The sequence below is a fragment of the Phaethon lepturus genome, unplaced genomic scaffold (genome assembly GCF_000687285.1).
Source record: "Phaethon lepturus isolate BGI_N335 unplaced genomic scaffold, ASM68728v1 scaffold20733, whole genome shotgun sequence".
NCBI classification, from domain to species: domain Eukaryota; kingdom Metazoa; phylum Chordata; class Aves; order Phaethontiformes; family Phaethontidae; genus Phaethon; species Phaethon lepturus.
In genome coordinates, this window is record NW_010529972.1 from 46043 (window position 1) to 65920 (window position 19878).

At 38.8% G+C, this 19878-nt stretch overlaps 1 protein-coding gene across 1 annotated transcript in view; it reads left to right on the top strand.

The window, feature by feature from the left end:
* The window catches only part of LOC104618502 (AF4/FMR2 family member 2-like), a 30805-nt gene extending 23364 nt beyond the window's left edge, over positions 1 to 7441 (top strand). Inside the window, exons 4-5 of the mRNA XM_010284120.1 lie at positions 4037 to 4143; positions 7111 to 7441. Of these exons, the coding sequence (XP_010282422.1) occupies positions 4037 to 4143; positions 7111 to 7441 (438 nt within the window). The remainder of the gene's footprint in view (positions 1 to 4036; positions 4144 to 7110) is intronic.
* Positions 7442 to 19878: the final 12437 nt, after the last annotated feature.

Sequence of the window (19878 nt, forward strand, 5' to 3'; positions counted from 1 at the left end):
CTGGAGGGTGTTCTCTTGGCTGACGTCTCAATTGTCTTAGCCTCTTCCTGTGACTTGTTTGCACCATTTGAAGGGAGTAGCAGTGACTGCAATAATGTGTTTTTAGATCAGATCACCAATACTTCCACTCTAAGGAGAGGTAAGCTGTGCATGAGACTTCTGCCAAACTCCAGTTTCCTCTTATATACCATCAGATGCACGTTGCAAATAGCTGCAGCTGTGATGGCAGCACAACCTGTACTGTTGTCATAGAAAAGCCTGAACATTTTAAGTGAGTGCTGGGTACCCGAGAACAATCCAATATCTTCTGTTAGGCACCTTTGAGTTACCAAGCTGCTCTTAAACCTTGAGGTGATCATAGTACACATATATAAGGTGTAGAACCAAAGCTTCTGTATTTGTGTATGTATATAAGAGAAGGTATTCAGATGTGTTCTCCCCCCATTTTTCATGTATTTTACAGTGGTGATGGCTGGACTTTGCATGTGGATTGTTGTGATCCTACATCCTTGTAGCAAAGTCTTACCTTGGATTGAGTGTCACATTGAGCAAGGAACATAGCAGGTATTTTGGAACAGAGATTTCCTTTGTGGATGATTGCTTTCTCTCTGCTCTGAGGAAGGGGGGGGAAGCCACAGGACTGCATTTACCACAGCTCTGTGTCTGAGCTAATAAACTCTGCTGAGAGCTTCAGCTCAGGCTTACATTTTTTTTTTTTCCCCAGCCTGAAACATGGGCTGAGATAACTCAGGTCTGCCCACAGTAGACAGCACAAATATTCCTTGAAAGGGTTCCAAATGTTTCAAGGGCTGGATAGCTACAGCAAGAGTTTGTATGTGTGTATAAAAATATATACCATATAGGATGTGTATAAAGCCATTCGAAAATTGAGCAAAATGTGCACATAGCTCTATTGAGATTGCTCTTGGAGAAAAATATTTGGAAAATTACAGAGTTCCCTTTTTTAAACAAACAAAACCCACAAAACACAACAAAAAGCCAACACTGGCATTTTTGCATGTGGCTGTTATGCAAGTCTCCTTAGGAGTTACCTTTGGCACTGGTCTCTTAAAGTTGCAGCATCTTGCATAACATGCTTGCACAACAAGTACTGCATTTCAGAGGCAGCAGGTTTAGACCCAAGGCAGTAAGCAGCGATCTCTGCTACTGACACTGTCTGCAGCATTTTGTGAGAATGTTCTGAACCGTTCCAAAACTGAAGGATAGAAAATGGAGTAGAGAAGACTGTTGGGAAAAAGAAAAAAAAAAAATCCCCACAGCACATCAGTCTTGCACATTTGGATTTAAGTAAAACAGATATAAGTCATTATTTTAAAATCTGGTGCCTAAGCTTTTGAGTTTATTTACTAAAAAGGAAAAATCAATGCATTTTCGCCGAGAGGATCAATTTGTGCTCCTGCCAAAGTCAGTGTAATTTTTATTTTTGGCTTCAGTGGAAACAATTTTTGGCCATTTATAATTAAGGTCAATAGACGAAAAGTGTTCTCTATTTCCCACCCTTCCATACATCTGTAATATGCCAAACCATGAGACCCAGATATTAACCTACTCTTTTGCAGGGATTTTATTTTTAAGGACTGAATTCCAAACCCACTGTTGCTTATAGAAAACTTGTCATTGACTTCAGTGGTGTTGGATCAAGACCTGTAAAAATAAATTCAGAACCGCCCCCCTGAAATAAGCATGTATAGATCATGACTGCACTATAGATTGGACTGGACTCAGTATTTGTGCTGTGCTCTTATGTAGCTCTTCAAAACACCACAACTTTCACTGAAACAAGCTCTTGGGAAAAGAAATGGAGAAGTTTCCAAATACTATAGCTGCTTCAGTATTCATACATAATAAAACCAGCTTCTGTAAATAACTCATTTTATCTGTCAAACATTGTAGGCACATATGCCACATTAACTTGTCACTGGGGTCGTAAATAAACAATGTATCTGTCTACACATTTCTTATGTCTGGGGGAAAATGAACAAGTACACAAGAAAAACAGTAAGGAACATATTTTAATTGTAAAATAAAATGTTGATGTTGCTATTGCTAATTATTTTAAATACATCTGAACTTAAGGATATAGTTCATCATTCAGTGCAAGATGCAAAAGTGTAACATTCAAACAAAATCACGTTAATAATGCATCTAGTATGTATTCCTTAAATGCATTTCTACTCCCAGTCATTCAAGAACAACTCTGGGCACATTTTGACTCTTTATTCTTTTAAACAGAAAACAGCCCCTGTGTGAGCTGCACAAGCAGAGCTTGGAGCCACCGCAGTGTCTGTAACTGATGCTCTAATGATGCTTGAATTTGTAGCTGGAATCTTCTCAAAACGGCATTTGCAGATTTGGCTCAATTCCATCAGAATCAATGGTGTTTTCTGTACATAACCATACAGAATTTACATTTTGGTTTAGAGTGTAGGTCCTGACTCTGGTTTACTGTATATCAATCAGCCAATCTTACTTACATCTCTTCAACACTGCCACAATGGACTCTCCTTTCTAATAGCCTGTTTGCATGATTTCTGCTTAGCAGTCTGTACGGCTTATTTGTGATCACATTTACGCACCAGAGATAATAGGAGACTTCTAATGAGATGCCAAAATACCAGGAACCTGCTTTTGACCACTGAAGTATCTTGGTTGTCGAGATATGTTCTGTACACTTTTAATTTTGTTTTCTGTAAGCAGCATTGTCACTTAAAAGACCAGTTTCTGAGCTGTTCTTAGAATAGTTTTCTTGATGTATGTTTGAAAACAAGCAAATCCAAACCCAACAAACCCACAGATTCCTTTCATCCCTTTCTAAATTTGTTGTACTTTTTTTTTCCCAAAAGTTCATCAACCAGCTGGGTATGGATAGGGATAACAGGCACGATTTATGACAGAGTAAAATGAAGTTAAGCTCTGCCTGAGCCAAAGTGATAGTAGATCTTATATTTATATTGTTAGATAATAATTCTATAATTATTAATGATAATATCATGATTTAGTGTCTGTACTAACCACTAATACTGCAAGAGAGGCAATGTTTTAAAACAAAACAAAAGTCTTCATAAATTCTGTTGATTGGCTAAAATACACCTTTTATATTAATAGTCTTTCACCTAAGCTAATGAGCCAGAATATTAAGATTTAAGACATTAGTGCTATTAATGTATCAGCTAATGATGATGAAATCAGCCTTTAGATAGTTCCATGGATCTCTTGGTAACTTAAGAATGGGCAGAATTTGACTCTACGTCTAAAACACCAAAATACCACAATAAAGGACTAAGGTACATTTAATCCTGGGTTGATCAAGTCACAAGGTAGATATATCTTCAAAAAGAAATGTATTTACTTCTGCTTGACATGCATATAGCAAGAATCCATTGTGTGCATCCATGTTATTTTCCTTTGACACTGTTAAATACCTGGTAAGTTGCTTTCTGCCTCGCACAACATTGCAAGCGGCATGCTAGAAAGCATATACAATCTATAAGGAGCTCTTGTTCCTGGATTTAAACAGCACAGGTATGAGAAGAATTCCAGTGCTGACACCTCTTGTTAACAGCCCTTCTATAGGTGCTTAAGTTCAAATTAACTGTTCTGAAACCCAAATTAGAGTCAAATCTGATGTGCGCCAATTTACTCTGCACAAGAATCATGGGCAATGAAAAGTGTTCTGCTAGATTGCTGTTTAAATCGGATCACTATAGCTCCCTTGGTGGGAAAGTAGTGCAGAATAACAGTGGCCAGCGGCTAAATGTAATTTAATTATTGGGTTTACATATTGGTTAGTTCTTGTATTGCTTAAAAAGAAACATTTTCCAGCCAGGTGTACAATGTCTGGCCAGTGTTAGAAATCATTATAAAAAGCTGGAGAAATAATAGACTGATGATCTAACACATTTAAATTAAGCAAGGTCTGATTGTTGATTGCTGAAGGGTGGTGAGTTCATTTCCATCGGGGGCTGACATTTTGTCCTTCTTGTATATCGCATTGTTAGTGGTATAATGCATACAGAAATATGATGATGAAAAGCCTGAAGACTCGGAGTTTGAAAATGAAGCTTCTTTAGGTTTGAAATATCTGTTGTTTCACACAGCAGTTTTCCTGGTTGAAATCACCTGGTAAATTCGGGACCCTCCATTTACTATTTACAAACCAAAGAAAAAGAGAACTAATAAGATGTCAGTCCATCTTTATCTTTCATCTATCCGTTAGACTTTCTCATAACTGAAAGATACTCCAGACTGCTGAATGGAAGGTGGGCATCATTGTTCTAATACTGCCCTTTTTCCTCCAAGTGTATCGTAACGGCAAAATTCCATATCACATCATTGTTTGATATGAAATTGCTTGATAGGGTGTGATGACACATTCATGTTATGTTAGCAGCATAATTTAACTGCTCCATTTTTTTAAACCATTTGCAAAAGTGCCTGAAATGTGTGCATTATAAAATAGGGTCATTACAGCTATGGTTGAATTGGCATTTCAGTAATAAACCCTTTGTAGAGGGCTAGATGTTAATGCAAATTTTTTATCATTGTAAACGTGAATCAGTCATCAGCAATATGGAGTGACTTCATAAATGGACACTGGAAAACCTGATTTGCTGAATGCTGATACTGCAGCTTTCAAAAACCTGAAACGATGCCACCAAAATGTTTGCCAGGGGTGGTACAAGTTGAGAACGCAGTTTGCTGGTTGTTGGAGGGAAGAATGCTACTCACGGCACCATAGGTCAGGAGTGGCTGGCATCTACTGTGTTTGGGGGGAAGGAGGTTGAAATGGATTGCCGTCTTCTAAACATAGCCTCAGTTTGTGCCTGTATTTCATACAGGTGCCAAAGCCCATCTCATTCTGTACGTCTGTGGCATCGTGGATCCAGCCCTCTGTCTTTACTCAAGGGAAGCCCACTGCAGTAAATATGAGTGTCTCCCAGTAAAACTGATAGAGCCCTTTGCACTCTGTTTCAGAAGAATGTTTTTCATACTGTGTTGAGAAGTGCCCCTGTATTGCACATAGCGAACAAAAAGATTTGCAGTTTCTTCAGTAGAGGCCTTGACTGTTCATACGCTTAATGATTTTCTGCATTTTTGTTAAACAATGGTGTTATCTCCAGTTGAAAACCGCCAATAAACATGACTTTTTACTGTGTGATGAATTTAATGTCACTTAGTATGTTGGGACTAAAGAGGACATTTATGAATGAACGATGGCTGAGCAAGGTCCATTCCCTACTGTATGTCTATTAGAGAGTGAAATGGTAGAATTTGTTCTGTTTGTACACTATGATTTATAGAAATTTTAACTTTAAAATATCTAGCTTTTGTTATTGGAAAGGCTCTAGTAGTGGAAGCACATACCCTAAGTAGGTATCAGGTGAAAATGCAACTGGCATTTATCAATTTGTTTAAATTTAGAGTAGTGTTGGATGGCTTTTTTAATGTTTGTTCACTCAGTAGGCACATAAAAGTCCTATCTGCCTACATGGTCTATTTACTTATTAGGTCAGATTTGACACATATATGTGTTATTTCAGGAGCATAATCACTCAACTTGTTGCTGGTTTCAGGGAATTCTTTTATACTTGAGTCCTTGTGAATTGAATTAAATGGCTGTAAGATTAATTTGTTGTGGAAAATAAATGAATAAATAGGTTGATGGATATTATGCCTCTAATTAAACAGTGTGAACTGGAGAGATGGTTCTTTGGCCTTCCGGACAGAAATATAACAAATGTTCCAAGCGTTTGAGAGAGCTCTTGTCTTAAATTTTAAGAATCTGAAATTAGTAAGGTCCTTCTGCTGGTAGAGATATGCCTGACCTCTTAGGTATTTGCAGTTTTTGAGTCAGTGTTATTGAAACCTGTAGTTTAAATGCAGTAATTTCCCATGTTGGAAAGGAACAGAGCATTTCCAAAATTATAACACTGTCATATGTATATGCAAAATCTATAGGTGTTCTTGATGAATAACAATGCACTGTGACAGCAAAGAATCAACACAGAAAAATTAGGTCACAGCAGCTTGCTTGCTCTTTACACTGCCATGGTTGATTGGTTATTCTCATCACCCTTTGTTTAAAATCATTTCAGAATTAATTGGCGTTCATTAACGCAAGTCTTTGTAGTAGAATTGCAGAAACAGTCATTAATGTAGCTAATAAACATAAAAAAGAAAAAAGGATCCTATTACTGGGTCCCTACAGGCTGTTAACTAACATTTTGAATAAGAATACATAAACATAAATTAAACATTTTTACAAACTGCTAAGGATGTGGGAATTTAGCATGGTGGTCTGTAGCAATGCTTTGAACCAATTTGTTATATTATGTCAATTTTTTAAGGTTTCTGCTATAAAGCTAGTGGTCCCGATTAGCTTAGATTTTTTCTTCATTCATGCAGGTTTCTTAAGAGGTCTGTCTACCTCTGCCAGCTACTACAGATGAGGCTCTGATCCTTCTCCCCTGAGTTCAGTGAGCGTTTTTCTTCAGGAGTGTAGAGGTTCAGGTTCCTTTTGTGATGTTTTGAGAAGAAACGGAGCAAACTTAGAAGCCAGAAGTTTAGGCTGAGGGCCCAACAGCAGATACTGACTGGTGCAAGCACCACCTGCTTCATTTGTGTGGGTGAAGGTTGTTCGCTGACTTTATCTGGGTGCTCTGCCATCTGATTTTCATGGTAGCCCAAGTTAGACAAAGTCAGTAAAATGTACTCTCAAATTTGCTGTGTGCTAATTACGGGATTTCCCTCATTTGGGCTGTTGCCCTGATTTGATGGATCATACAATTTAGAAGGTAGTGCTGTATCTCTTAAACAACCCCCACAAACATTTCTTCTAGTGGATCTCCCAAGGTTATGGGTCGTTAGTGGTCGAGTACAGCACACGTAGGAAAAGTCACGTCTGCCGTGTACCCTGGCACGCGTGGGAGGAGTAGAGGGATACGACGGTGCGTGCGCAGCTGTGGGTCTCAGACCGTGTTTCTGCCTGACCCCTTGCAGGTCTGCGGGGCTGCAGCGGGTCCCAGTGCTCTGGCACAGGGTCTGGGGTTGAGCTGTTTGAGGAAGACATGCTCATCCCTGTGCTCACAGGTACTTGTTACCCAAAATAGAGCGAGATGATGCTTGTACTGCCTACTTCTACGTGGAAGGGAACTATGACTTTTCAAAGGGTGATAAAGCAACCATGGTGTTGGGTTGCAGTAGAAGGTCCCGGTGCAAGCTCTGGCTAGCTCTTCAGGAGCTCCTTCCAGCCGCACGGCAGCTCCTCACGCTGCCCATCCGCTTGGCTGCAGCGCGGGGAGCGGGCGCTGGAGCTGGGAGAGGCGGCCAAGGGCGACGGCGCTCACCCGGCCTTTCCGCACCTGCGTGGGCTGGCACAGCTGCCTCGTGCGCACCGTTCTGCCCCCCGGGGAGTCTGTAGCACACCTGAGGCCCCGATTTTCAGGCGTGATGACGTACCTAAGCAGCCAAGTGAGCGTGGCCCGGCAACTAGTGAATGGAAATGCCAAATTACTTATCCTGAAATGTTGTGGACATTGAAGTGGAGTCCTAGTGAGGAGCAATTGGAAAACGTCTCCCCCACTATTTAATTTTTTAATGTCTTTGCTATATAGTTAGTTGGTATATTTTGAGGGAGCCGTAGTATCTGAACAGCATTGACTGATGCATTTTTAACTTTGGTTAAATGCAGAGTCTCCATGCAAATGCAGCCTTGGCACGCACACTAAGTTACAAAAACATTTCAAATACAAAATCAACTAGAGAAATATATTGCTTTGCATGTCTGACTTCATACACTGTGTCTGTATACATTCTGACATACGCAGAGGAACATGATGGCTTGCCAGTGATCCATATACATTACTTTTTATAGCATACAATTTCAAATAATTCAAGCCTTAAGTAGGACACAGTTGGTAAAGGGACAAATAAATATATTTACCCCTACAATTAAAATGTAATAACAGAAAGACTAAAAATTGTTTTAGTCTAACTTTTGTTTATTAACTAGAACATATAAATGGCTTTAGGCATTACTAAACAATAAAAAAATGTGTCTCACTATTGGGTCTTTTATCCATTTTAATTTATTTTGATGCTGCATGCAGTTTCTGAATATCTTTTGTGGGTTGTAATAAAATAGCCGCAGTGCAATTTTGCATGTATGTCAAGCGGTGCGTGACCTGATATGCAAATTTAATACCAAGGTGCCAAAACTGAATTCATAATGTTTCACATCTACAGAGCTGTTTAAGGCAGTTTAGAAATCAATGAATATGTAATATGAAGGTGATAAGACCTAAATAAAAACCCTATTTATCTACTATGAAAAGTATTTATACACAGAATATTTAGCACAAGCAGAAAATGGACAGAGTTTCCAATTATATGGTTTGCATAAACAAATGTTGAACCATGTGCCTAGAATAGATAATAACATAGCTAGTTCCTTTGCATTATATTTTAGAAATGTTTACAGATGTCTCTTAGTGTATATACAAAATGAAACACTAAACTGAAGCAGCTTTTGAAGAAAACCTCTTTGAGGTCTCTTATTTATTTTTAATTTACAGTATATGGGGTGCTTCATTATAGGTTTCTGTTACCAGTTTTCAGGTTATTAAAGATCAGTGAAATAAGATACACTTTGGTGAAGTCTTGTAGTTTATGGTGAAATAAGGGACATAAATTTAACTGGTAATAAATAAGAATCAAATGTTTTCCATCTGCTTACCTTTAAAAGCAGAGAAGATCTAATTTTGGAAGCATTTTGACTTTTGAGATCTTTTCCTGAATCGATGAACTGATTATTTCTATTGTTTTGTCCAAAAAGTTAATCTAATAAAGTTTCAGGAGTTTACCAAACGATACTCATGAATTAGATTGGCCTTTTGTTCAGCATACTTAGATGTGGAGATGGACTGGGAATCCAAGTCTTGATTGATGGCAGTCAGTCCCAGCTATACCACTGAAAAATATATACTGTCTCCCCACGGAGGAGTAGAGAATGTATGTGTTTGATTGGCTGGCTGCATTGTTTTACAACACCCTGCCAGTCAGCCCAGAAAGACATTTATATCTCTTGGCTTGCAATAAGTTGCTACAGTAATGACTACCAATGTGTTGAGCAATCAAGAAAAATGTAGGGGTGCAGTAGCTTTTGAAAAATGTCCATGATGCCATATGTGTCCTGCTGGTATTTGGAAGAGATTTTGCATCCAGCTTGCTAGAGGCCAAGGTCCATCATACGAGAAGTCAGAGCATTAGACTGACAGATTAAATAATGATTTGAAATAGATACTAATTGATCTTTGTTCTTGTGTAAAAAACTAGAGAAAACTCAAACCCCAGAAATGTACGCTTTTTTTCACACCTGACCTTAAACCGGCTTGGGTGTAGTTTTCCACTGTTGGTCAACAGCCTGTTGACTTAACGTTTTGAACCTCAGCAAGGGTTTAGTGTTCACAATAAATTTGAACACCTTCTTTCTCTGATCAGATACAGATGAGCAGAACTGGGAGGTAGATTATAATGAAGATGTTAAGTTTTGTCCCTTGTGTGGCTACTGCCCCGTGAAATTGCTGCCTCCCTCTGAGAAATGAATGATGGGGTCATTTTTTGTTTCTGCATGAGGGATTGTCTAAGTTTCTTCAGCAAGTGCTAGAACCATTCACTTTTATGAAGTTTTCTTTGGTTTGTGCCAATATTTATTAATAAGAGACTGTATTAAAAAAAAAAAGTAGCCAGCATACTGTGAGTGTTGTACTGTTCTGGGCCTCAGTTATGTGCAAAAGCCTCAGGTTAATTCTCTGTACCAAATATGCTGTATTAACCTTCCTCAACTGAGAGGATGGCGCCACATTCCTTGGAGGACAGGACATCCGAGTTTCCCTTGCTCAGAAGTGCCCCATAAGAGGTTTGTTTTAAAAAAGATCCATATGGATCCTTTCATATGGAAATGGAAAGATGCTTGAGGTTCCTCTCACAAATTCTCTTTGCATCGTCTTCATGATCCTGAGGGGTGCTGAACTCTCATAGGAGACCGTGTCCTTTCCAATCCTAAAAGAAACTGCAGTACAGGACTGCATTTGGATGAACCGTGGAACTGTATTAAAAAACTGCGAGATTTACCTTCCTCCTCCGTGGGGACACAGTGTGCTTGTGGGAACTGTGCTGTTGTGTTCCCCTTTGGTTAGTCAGACATAGCCACTGAAGGGACTGAAAGGCCAAATCTTAATAACTGATATAGGAAATAAATGAACTGGAATATATGTGGCTTGGTAAATAATTGAAATGGAATATATTGTTTTTTTCCAAATAGAAACAAAATATATGGCATTCTCAGAAATGAATATTTCTAGTTCTTAAATCTTTTTCTGGAACATAATATCGTAGTATTCAGAAATTTATCTGTAAAATTAATGGACGTTATTATGATTTCCACAGGATTTTTGTTTTGATCTTAGCTATGTTTTACCCTTTCTGACTTAGAGTCGATTTTTTTTTTCTTTTTTAAATAACAGAGTTTTCCATGGAATGCAGATTCTGGTTCCTAACCAAGTCACAGAGCACAGGATAATGTAGTAAGCAGTTTGGGTTGTTTTTCTCCAGAATCATCATTTCTCTCTCCAGCCTCCTTCACAGAGCATGGAAGAGAATGGCAGGAATAGTTGGTGATGCAGAAGGAACAGGGTGGGGCAGGGACCACCACTTTCTTTTGTGCAAATTCTGGGTTCCCACCAGAGTCTTTGGTCTGTGATAGAGACTTGAGCTTTCGCTGTTTGTTCCTGGGTTCAGCTTTGAGGTTGGATGAAAACTCCGTGCTCACACCAAAACAGAGTGATTTTGCATTGAGCTGAGCTACTTAACCTTTCTTTATGCAACCCCTGAAGCAGCTGTATTATGAGTGGCTTTGGATTTTTCAGAAATTTTGGACAAGCAGTTGGACATGGACCTACAGTGCAATGACTGATTAGTCAATGCTTCTAAAAATAAATGGGAAGTCTTTGTTTATCGGTGAGAACTAGGATCTTATTATCTGACATTTACGCTTCCCTTCGGACTACTTATTGTGGAGAAAGGTGTAATGCACCTTTTATACTAATGTTGGTATAAAGACTTGAGCCACCAGTTTCAGGGAAGCCTGTACTCAGAAAATGTATTTCTGTGAAGTTCATTTTGTCATCCTGGATTGTTGTCTGCTTCATTATTCAGCAGTTATCTAAACTAAGAATTAGAGAGGCTGATCTCCTCTGGAAAATATTCCTAAAATTGGGAGTATTTTTGGGTTACAGATTTGCTTTAATGTCAGTTTTACTGCTTTGGAGAATATCCACCTAGGACAACTGTATTAATAAAGAAAGTATTCAGTATTTAAAATCCTTTTTTTTTTGGCAGCTAAAATGTCTTTATTCATGATTTTTCTGTCCCTGTCTTTTAATCAGTGTCATGCTGTGAAATCTGCCATTTTTGCCATGACGAACCCATGAAATTTGTCATTGCTGTTTCTGTGATTTGCATGGGGCTTGTTTTATGATTAGCAAGTGGAGTTCACAAGTGTGTGTTTTATTTGCATGGATCTCTGCTCTCCAAAAAATGGGTGGCCTCTCAGTCTGGCCCCCAAACTATTCTGTAACCCAAGGCTTAATATTTCTAATGTTAAGGGGTAGTTATTTCAAATGCTCCTCGAATTACGCTCCTTTCTGAATGTGGTTATTAGGTTAGACAACATGGTGCTGCCAGTGGAGCCTACCTTAAAGGCTGGGGTTTATCACCTTTGTTTTGCCACTTGCTCATATTTACTCAGTTTGGCACATAGGGAAGCAATACAAGCTTTCTGCAGCAAAGAATTCAGAGACTTTCGGAGTGTGTCATGCAGCAAAACAGATTACTGTAACAGGCTCAGCTAAGGCTTGAATCCCCAATTTGGAGTGCAAAATCTGTAGGAGAAAGTGAGGCTCTTACTATTTGATATATAGTAATTATATAGTGAATTATAGTGATATATAGTGAAATATATTTTTAACACCGAAGCACTGTCTTAGGAATCTTTTGGCCCAGCAAAAGACAGTATGTTTAGTTTAACAATGAGATGATATTTTGACATTTATTTAAAAAAAAAAAAAAAAAAAAAAGGTTTGGCTTTATTTTAAGTGTGTGGTCAGAATGAATTCATTTGCTCTTACGGGAAGAATACTTATCATAATGGATTCATGTGGTACCCATGTGCTTGTCACATGTTCTTTTTTATACACATCCCTCTAATTCCATTTCAATGCCATTTTAATTTAGCGTTAGTTAATGGACTCTGCATAAAGGTTGCTCATTTTTTATCTGGATTCTCAAACTAAATTCCTGGTATTTAAAACTGCTAAGCTGGAGAGGAGAGTACTAAATATTAATAGCAGCACTTTGAAAAATTAACAGAATTATCTTCCTTTTTGTCTGTTGATTCCCTTTTACTACTTTACAAATTAAGCAAAACAATAAGGCGCTAGAGATTAGTCATGAAAAATGAAACACATTGTTGGAAGGAATGTGCAGCTTACCTACACGTACCAGTCATCAATGGCTCTTGGGCAGCATGGGAAGACATGCAGATGACCACTGGTGGGCATGGTAGAAGAAGAGTGAACAGAGTCACTAGTTCAATAGAGGAAAGGTGCTTATATTAGGAGCCCACCTCTATGTGCTTGCTGTAGCTGACAGAAGTAACCACTTGCTGGGGCTTAATTAGCAGCCTAACTTGCCCAAATTATATGATCGATCTCATTTCTGGATACACCTGCTTACTTTGGACACCCACCTAAAGCTAAGGTAAGAGGTGGGAATATCTCCTAATATGTAAAATCCGCAGACGTCCATTGGGAGTTATGCAGTTTAATTTAGTTGTAATCTAGGTTTCACCCAGAGACAGAAGACCTGAAATTGTTGAGAAGTTTTTCCACTGACTTCACTATGGTTTGGCTTAGGTTGGATGGGCCCACAGTGTGGTGTGAGGCAACCCAACACAGGCCAAGGTAGAAAAGATCCATTATGATAGCTAGTCAGGCAAAGAAAATACTTCAATGACTAAATTGGCTCCAGTTGTTTATTATCTATTATTTATTATCCCATAAAAAGGCTTTATCCAATAAGACTGGAGCTGAATTTTCATAGGGCGTTTTAAACAAAAGTGGCTTCATGTCAAATATATGCTGGAAAGGTCAACATTAGTTTACATCAAAGGTTTGGGTTGTTGAGAAACAATAACATAAGGTCATAATTTCAGCTTGTTTGAAGAGCTGCAATGAGCTGTTTGCCAGAGATTCGATCTCTGGTAAACAGGCCCCTCTAGGCTCACTTGGAAAAGCTTGTAAATGCACTGACGCTCTTTGCCCATTAGATTCAGGATGAAAAGCAAGCCTGAAAGCTGCCAGTGTTTATATATGGAATTTGGTTTTTGTATCTTTTCTTCCTTTTTTTTTTTTTTTTTTAAATTCTAAGAGTGAAATACTTAGAGAAAAACAAAAAGTCATGGAAGGTGGAAAGAAGGGAAGTAGGTAAGAGGAAGGGGTCATGGCATTTAGACCCCAGCTTAATCTAGCTTTACAAGTGCATGGTGCAACTGAAAGTTGCAATAAAAGTTGTTGATCCTAAGGGGCCTTTTTAAAAATATGTAATAAACTACACGCTGGAGCCCCTTTACATCAGGTTGAGAATGGGTCAGAGTTGAAAGCTTCCCTCCATAAGGGCAGAGGAAGCCCTTGCTTATCTGAGGGAGGGCTCTCTGAAGCGCCAGGCCAGCACCTCTTCCCAAAGCTGGAAGGAGACAGCTTGGTCTTTTCTGAAGGCTGCCTGTGGCTGGCTGTTGCAGGCTGGTGTACCCTGGCCCACAGTAAGCCTTTTTTCAGAGGGCAGAGTCCACACGCTTTGCTGCAGATTTGCGTCTGTGCTGTCATTGCTTACAGGCTGGTGGGACGGATGGCCTGAGTGCTCAGGCAGGAGGCACTGCCCTTTCTTTACATGGTCAAGGTCTCTTCCCATCCTTTGAAGAGTAACATTTCCCTCCCCTCTGATTACCTCTCAAAATGCACCTTTCAGTAGACCACTGAAATGGTAAAAGAACCTTGTCTAACACAAATACTGCAGCAGTTTATTGGGCTTAAGGAATCCACGCGTCCTTGCGCATTTGGTTATTGGAGTGGTGCAATTTCCATGCTTTCACACACATGGAAACTATAATATCTCATTACAGATGGAGGAGTCCGATGATTAACATACAAAAGAAGGTTGTCTAACTCCATGCTGTTTAAGAACTACCTTTAAACAAAGAAAGCAAGAACAATAGAGTTGTGGTGCTGTCTTTAACTCTGAGTGAACTTTGTGAGCCACATTTATTGGGGTGGAATATTGGGCCTCTGGGGCTTGTTGAAGCCCCAGAGTCCCTTAGGATCAAGTGACAGACCTTATATTGGGAGTATCCAGTAATTACCCAAATCCTTTGAGTACTGTTACTCACAGTTCTGATTTTTACTCGAACATTGCTGGTGGTACTAATTTTTAAGTTTCTTCACAGGCTTCTATTCATTACCCCTCAGTAATGTGCTAATTAGAGCAGCAAAATGCTACAAATGAGTCTGTGTTTGCGATTTTTCAAGGACTGGGGTCTAATCATTTTCTCCACCACTATAAAGATGTCATGAGGTAATGTGTAAAGTTATGCTGTGGGAAACCAAACAGAGAGAGAGGGAGATAATGCGTTCAAGGGTGTCTGATTTAACTCCTCTGAATACAGTCACGCTCACGCACCCCGGATTGGAATAACTGGTATGCACAGGGTGCTCTGCAGCCTTGCACTTTCAGTTGCATCAGTGTTTTTTCCCTCCTAAGAAAGACACATACTTTAATACTCATAAACATTTATTTAATCATTTGAGTCTGGACAGGGCACCTCCAGAAAGGCTCCACACAAATGTCTGTTCTTCAGAATAGGCAGTTAACAGAGTCTGCTTGTTAGTCTGCCAAAACCCAAGATCCACCTAACTAGACAAAAATCTGTGACTAGGGAAATACCCAAAGAAAATACATGGATTCAGTCTGTCTTCCCCTAAAATACTTTCCACAATAAAGCAAAATTATTCTGTTTTCTTTTACAAACAAGCACTCCAAAGCAGAGATACTTTTCTTGCAAGCCTGGCATTACTGTTTTGAAGAAGCTGAGCACAGTATGGCAGCTCTGTGACATGTGGCAATTCCATCAGCATAAGATAAGGAAATTCTGCTATCTGAAGTTAGATTTAAATCCTCGCAATGTGCTTCATCCCACCACATTTTAGTAACTTTAAAAGTAATGCATTTCATCCAAGATTAGATTGTCTTCTGTAATCAGGTGAGAAGAATAGGTGAGAGATCTCGCCTGCCTTGTCAGTCTAGCTTGAAACTATATTTCAATGTATGTTGACCTACTACTATACCTTCCAATAAGGGTTTAATGTTTCAGGTGTATTTACTCGTTGGAAGTGCTATCTTCATGTCACCTGTTCTGCATGAAGGGTGCTGGGATCTGGACCCCAAAAAGGCTGTCACTAACACTTTGTTAGTGGGATTATCTGTGGTTAACCTAATGGCACAGAGCAGCTTTGTATACGTATTAAGTTTTGATTTTTTTAGCAGAGACACGATCCAGTGCCTCAACACAGCATGCAGGCTTCACATTTAATGCATATGGAGGCTTGCTTTAAATGCATTTACCCCATGCTTACAGTATCATACCTAATGCACAACAGAGACAAAAGTAAAACTGCTCATCCACTCAAGGACTCAATAAAGCCATTCTGAAAAAGTCATCTGGCTTTTCTTGAATACAGTGGCATAAATTGCTCTCTTCAGCAGTTTAGGATTGAAAACTCTCGTCTCCACTGCCCTTTTTTGTGTGTTCCTTGATGGTTTATAAAAGGGTTCAAAATCTGTTATATAAGACCATTTGACTAGATCTATGATGATGTATGCCAGAACATGTCAAAATAATTGTGTGGTGACTATTCTGGGTTAAGGAGAATCATATTTAATGTTACTAATTTTCACGTTATTTCACCCATAAAAATCTTTCTAGCAGCAAAAGTTTTATTGCACTGTATTTCAGAGTCTCTAATTTATTCATGGGATAAATGTTTCATATAATGAATTTTCTAGTAAATGTATTCTGAAATTCATGCAGAAGCAGGACCACTGTAAAACTGCACACAGTTGTGCTAGAAGAGATGGATTTCCCCCGTTGGAAAGTTTGGAGGGCAAATCCTGTAGCTTTCTGCCCTGACAGCCCTAGTTCCTTCTTTTATTAAGGTTTTTCAGAGCATTAATAGCTTTATTGTAAAAATGCTACTGCCTTATAATGTGCAAATTAGATTTTGAGTTGGTTTATATGTGCAGTCCTTTGCACTAACAGGATATTATTAAGCCCAATGTTTTTCTTGATCATGAGGCTTAACCATATTTTTAGTGTTTACACTGAATTGTCTTTGTTCCTGTTTCACATCTTGGCACTTGCAGGTAGGGAGCAAGGGGTCTTGAAAGCTGATATTATTTTTGCTAGGATAAGGCTCTCTGTTCTAGATGTGCATAGTATTTGAAAAAGAGGCAAAGAGCTCTGTAGAGACTGATTCTACTGTCTTTGCCAATGTCCTGTTTTTCTTACGCTAAAAATGGCACCTGTATGAAGTAACATGTACAGAGCAGCACATAGATCATAAGCTCATAACCACAAACAGTATATTGCTGACCTTAGGTGTCTCTCTGTCTGAGTCAGTGTAAAGTCATTTGGCTGTGAACTGTCTCTTGCTGCATACACCAGGTACCAAACCCAGTAGTTCTAGCAGTCCAAAAGCCTTACACTCCTACGGCAGAGAAGTAAGCAACAGATGCTCCTCAAATGCCAAAATTCTTTACTTTAGACATTAAGCCTTACTTAAGTGTTACTAAAAATGCAGCTCTAACCATGTTGTGCTGCACTGGTGAAAAAATTTGTGGATAAAACTGGTCTTGAATAATAAAATTGTGTCACAGGGGCACTTATACTCAAGCTGAGTAAGTATCAGGGACAAATTCACTGCCGATCAAATTGGTTATTAACAAGTTGCAGCAAAGCAGATCTACCCTACTGTCATGTCATATGAAATACACACAGTGATCAACACTGACGTAGTCATTAGCTGTAGTTACCTCACTATACAGAAGAAACACCCATGTATTTCTGACTCTAGGTGTGAGAATATACTGAAGTGGCACTATTTTTTAAATGCAGTCTATTTAACAGGGATCAAAATAATAAAAAATGAGGGATCAGATCGTAAACTGGAGTTAATCGATGTCAGTGATAAGAGTTCAGTTTATCAAAAAGTCTACAGTTCACTGTTCCTAATTAGTTACAGTACTGCACCGTAATCTTTGGTACGGTCAAGGCAAACATGTAGCAGTAATCGGAAAAAAGAAGCATTACCAGTCCCTGTGGTGAGTGGAGTGGACATCTGTAATCTGAATGGGTATAGTCTCCCGATGTCATTTCTTTAAGGCTGCCTCTTAAATAAATGAGGTAACCTTAGCCCGTTCCAGAGCTCTGTTTTAATACTCTTTCTAGGGTATGGAAATCTTAGGATGTGCGTCTCTGAGTGACCAGATGCATAGGAGCGGGTATTAAACTGCTACAATCTAATTGATATATGCTGCCATCAGTTCTGACCCAGGTAATAGCACAGCTAAAACAATTTCGAGTGGGTCGAAACATCCCTGGAGTACTTACTGCAGTGATATAAAAATCTTGAAGCAATGTGTCTTAAGTCTCCTAAATCATGTTAGACTTAATGAAACCTTCTGCGAGAGTATTCCGTATCTATGATGCATTCAGCTGCAGTCTGTTGACATTTTGTATCTGGTTTTAAGAATTATGTAAACTTTTGATGATGTGCTATAGCTGATAGCATTGAAAAATAAGGATTGCTTTTTAATGGTTCATTTTTGTGGAGATCCTAATAATTGCAGGGGAAATTCCTGAGATCCAATGTAGTTCATCCTAATGTTTTGATTTCTTTTGCCCGGAGGAATTTTTCCTTATGAAAACTTTGAAACCAGAGATGCGTCTGTTGTGTACACAATATGTTTCAGCTGGTTTGATACAATTGAGTCAGACCAACTTCATACTCACGTTGCTTCAGTACATAAAATTTATCTGCCTTATATTTACCAGTGAGCTATAAATGTTGTCCTTTGGAAGGGAAGTTGCTAGATAATGACAAGAGAAAGATAACAGGTGAGACTGCAAACACATAGGCATACATTCTTCCCTCCATATGCACACATAAATCCTTTTGACATTAATGAGGACAACATGCATGTAGTGAGAAGACTCCATAATAAAAGTTATGCAATGTGAAGCACTTAAAATGCCATATCAGACTCTCTGTTTTCAAATATTTTCTTATCATTATTGCTTTGCTTAACATATACAAAGGTCTTCATCTCTTATAAATTAGGGTGGTGCTATGGAATTCCCTAATTTATCCTTCTGTAGTATTTTTTTTTAGTGGTAGAAGCTTACTGATGGAAGAGAAGCAAATTCTGCTCTGTTATTCCAGAATATACCTGTAATGGATGAATTCAGCAATTCCAGGGAACTTTGTTTTGTTCAGAGCTTCAGAGCTGTGTGGCTGAGAGCGGTACTCCATTCTAATGCACACTTCTATGTCATGTATTCAGGTACACTGGGCAATTTCAAACGCTTATTTTAGGAGGGAGTGGAACAAGCTAAAGGACCTTAAAAAAGCCTGAGTTTCACAGAAAACATGCAGCAATTTTGAAGTTCAAATTGGTCTTCCTCTAATTAAGCCACTCAGACCAATAATCATTTTGGAAAATGTGATTTCTAATGCCAAAAGTCCTAGCCTGCATTTACAACCAACCGTTAATCAAACTGGATGTTGTCACGGACAAGCAAGTGGGGGGAAAAAAAAAAGACAGACAAAGTTTCTTTCTCAAAAAATCATGAGACTGGCATAGTTATCATGACATTTAAAAAAGTAATAAGGTCTTATGTACTCTTGTTTGCTTTCTGGTTTCCAAATGAATAAGGGTAACATTCTGAAGCTTTTCTCTGGGACTGTGTAAGCTAGAAAGCTCTTAAATAAATGGAAACAAAGTTCTTCATGAGACTGTATGATGTCGTAGCTTATGCTTTAGGAGAAGCACCAAATGGCTCAGAACTCTTCATAGATCTGGCGGGCTAGCACTGTTTCTTCAAAGTTGGTAGATTTATTCTAATGCTTGCTAAGTAAATGTAAATACCATCTAAAAAAAATGTTGTTGCTATCTCAAAAATGAAAAGGTCTTTACTCCTGTAGTCAATCTGATAGCAAACAGCTACTGCTTGATCCATAGATAAGATGTTTTGTTTCATTAATGGTCTCAGAAGGCATCTTTTCTTCTACAAGTACGTTTATCTTAGTAAACGTAGCGGTGTTTTATCATGTAACCCAAAAGCTGTTGTATGCTGGGCTGTTCTGAAAGGAACTGGCGTGCATGTACAGAGTGGACATCAGAGGGCAAGGTATGGAAAGAAGCTGCTGTTTAGAGGAAACAAACATTTTTACTATAAACCATTCTAGTCCTATAAATATTAAGCTTCATAAAAACAGAGCCCATACTTAGTTCTTCAGTGTCTCACTGAATTGTGTCTTTTTAAACCCTTTAGAAACATGAAACCAGTAGTCCACATAACTCTGACTTCTTGTCAAGAGAAGTTTTTCTCTTTGAGTTCTGCTCATGGGCTTTAAAAACAGGGCCCTGGCATTGCCTTGTTGAATCTGGATCAGGAGAGGGAAGCAGAAG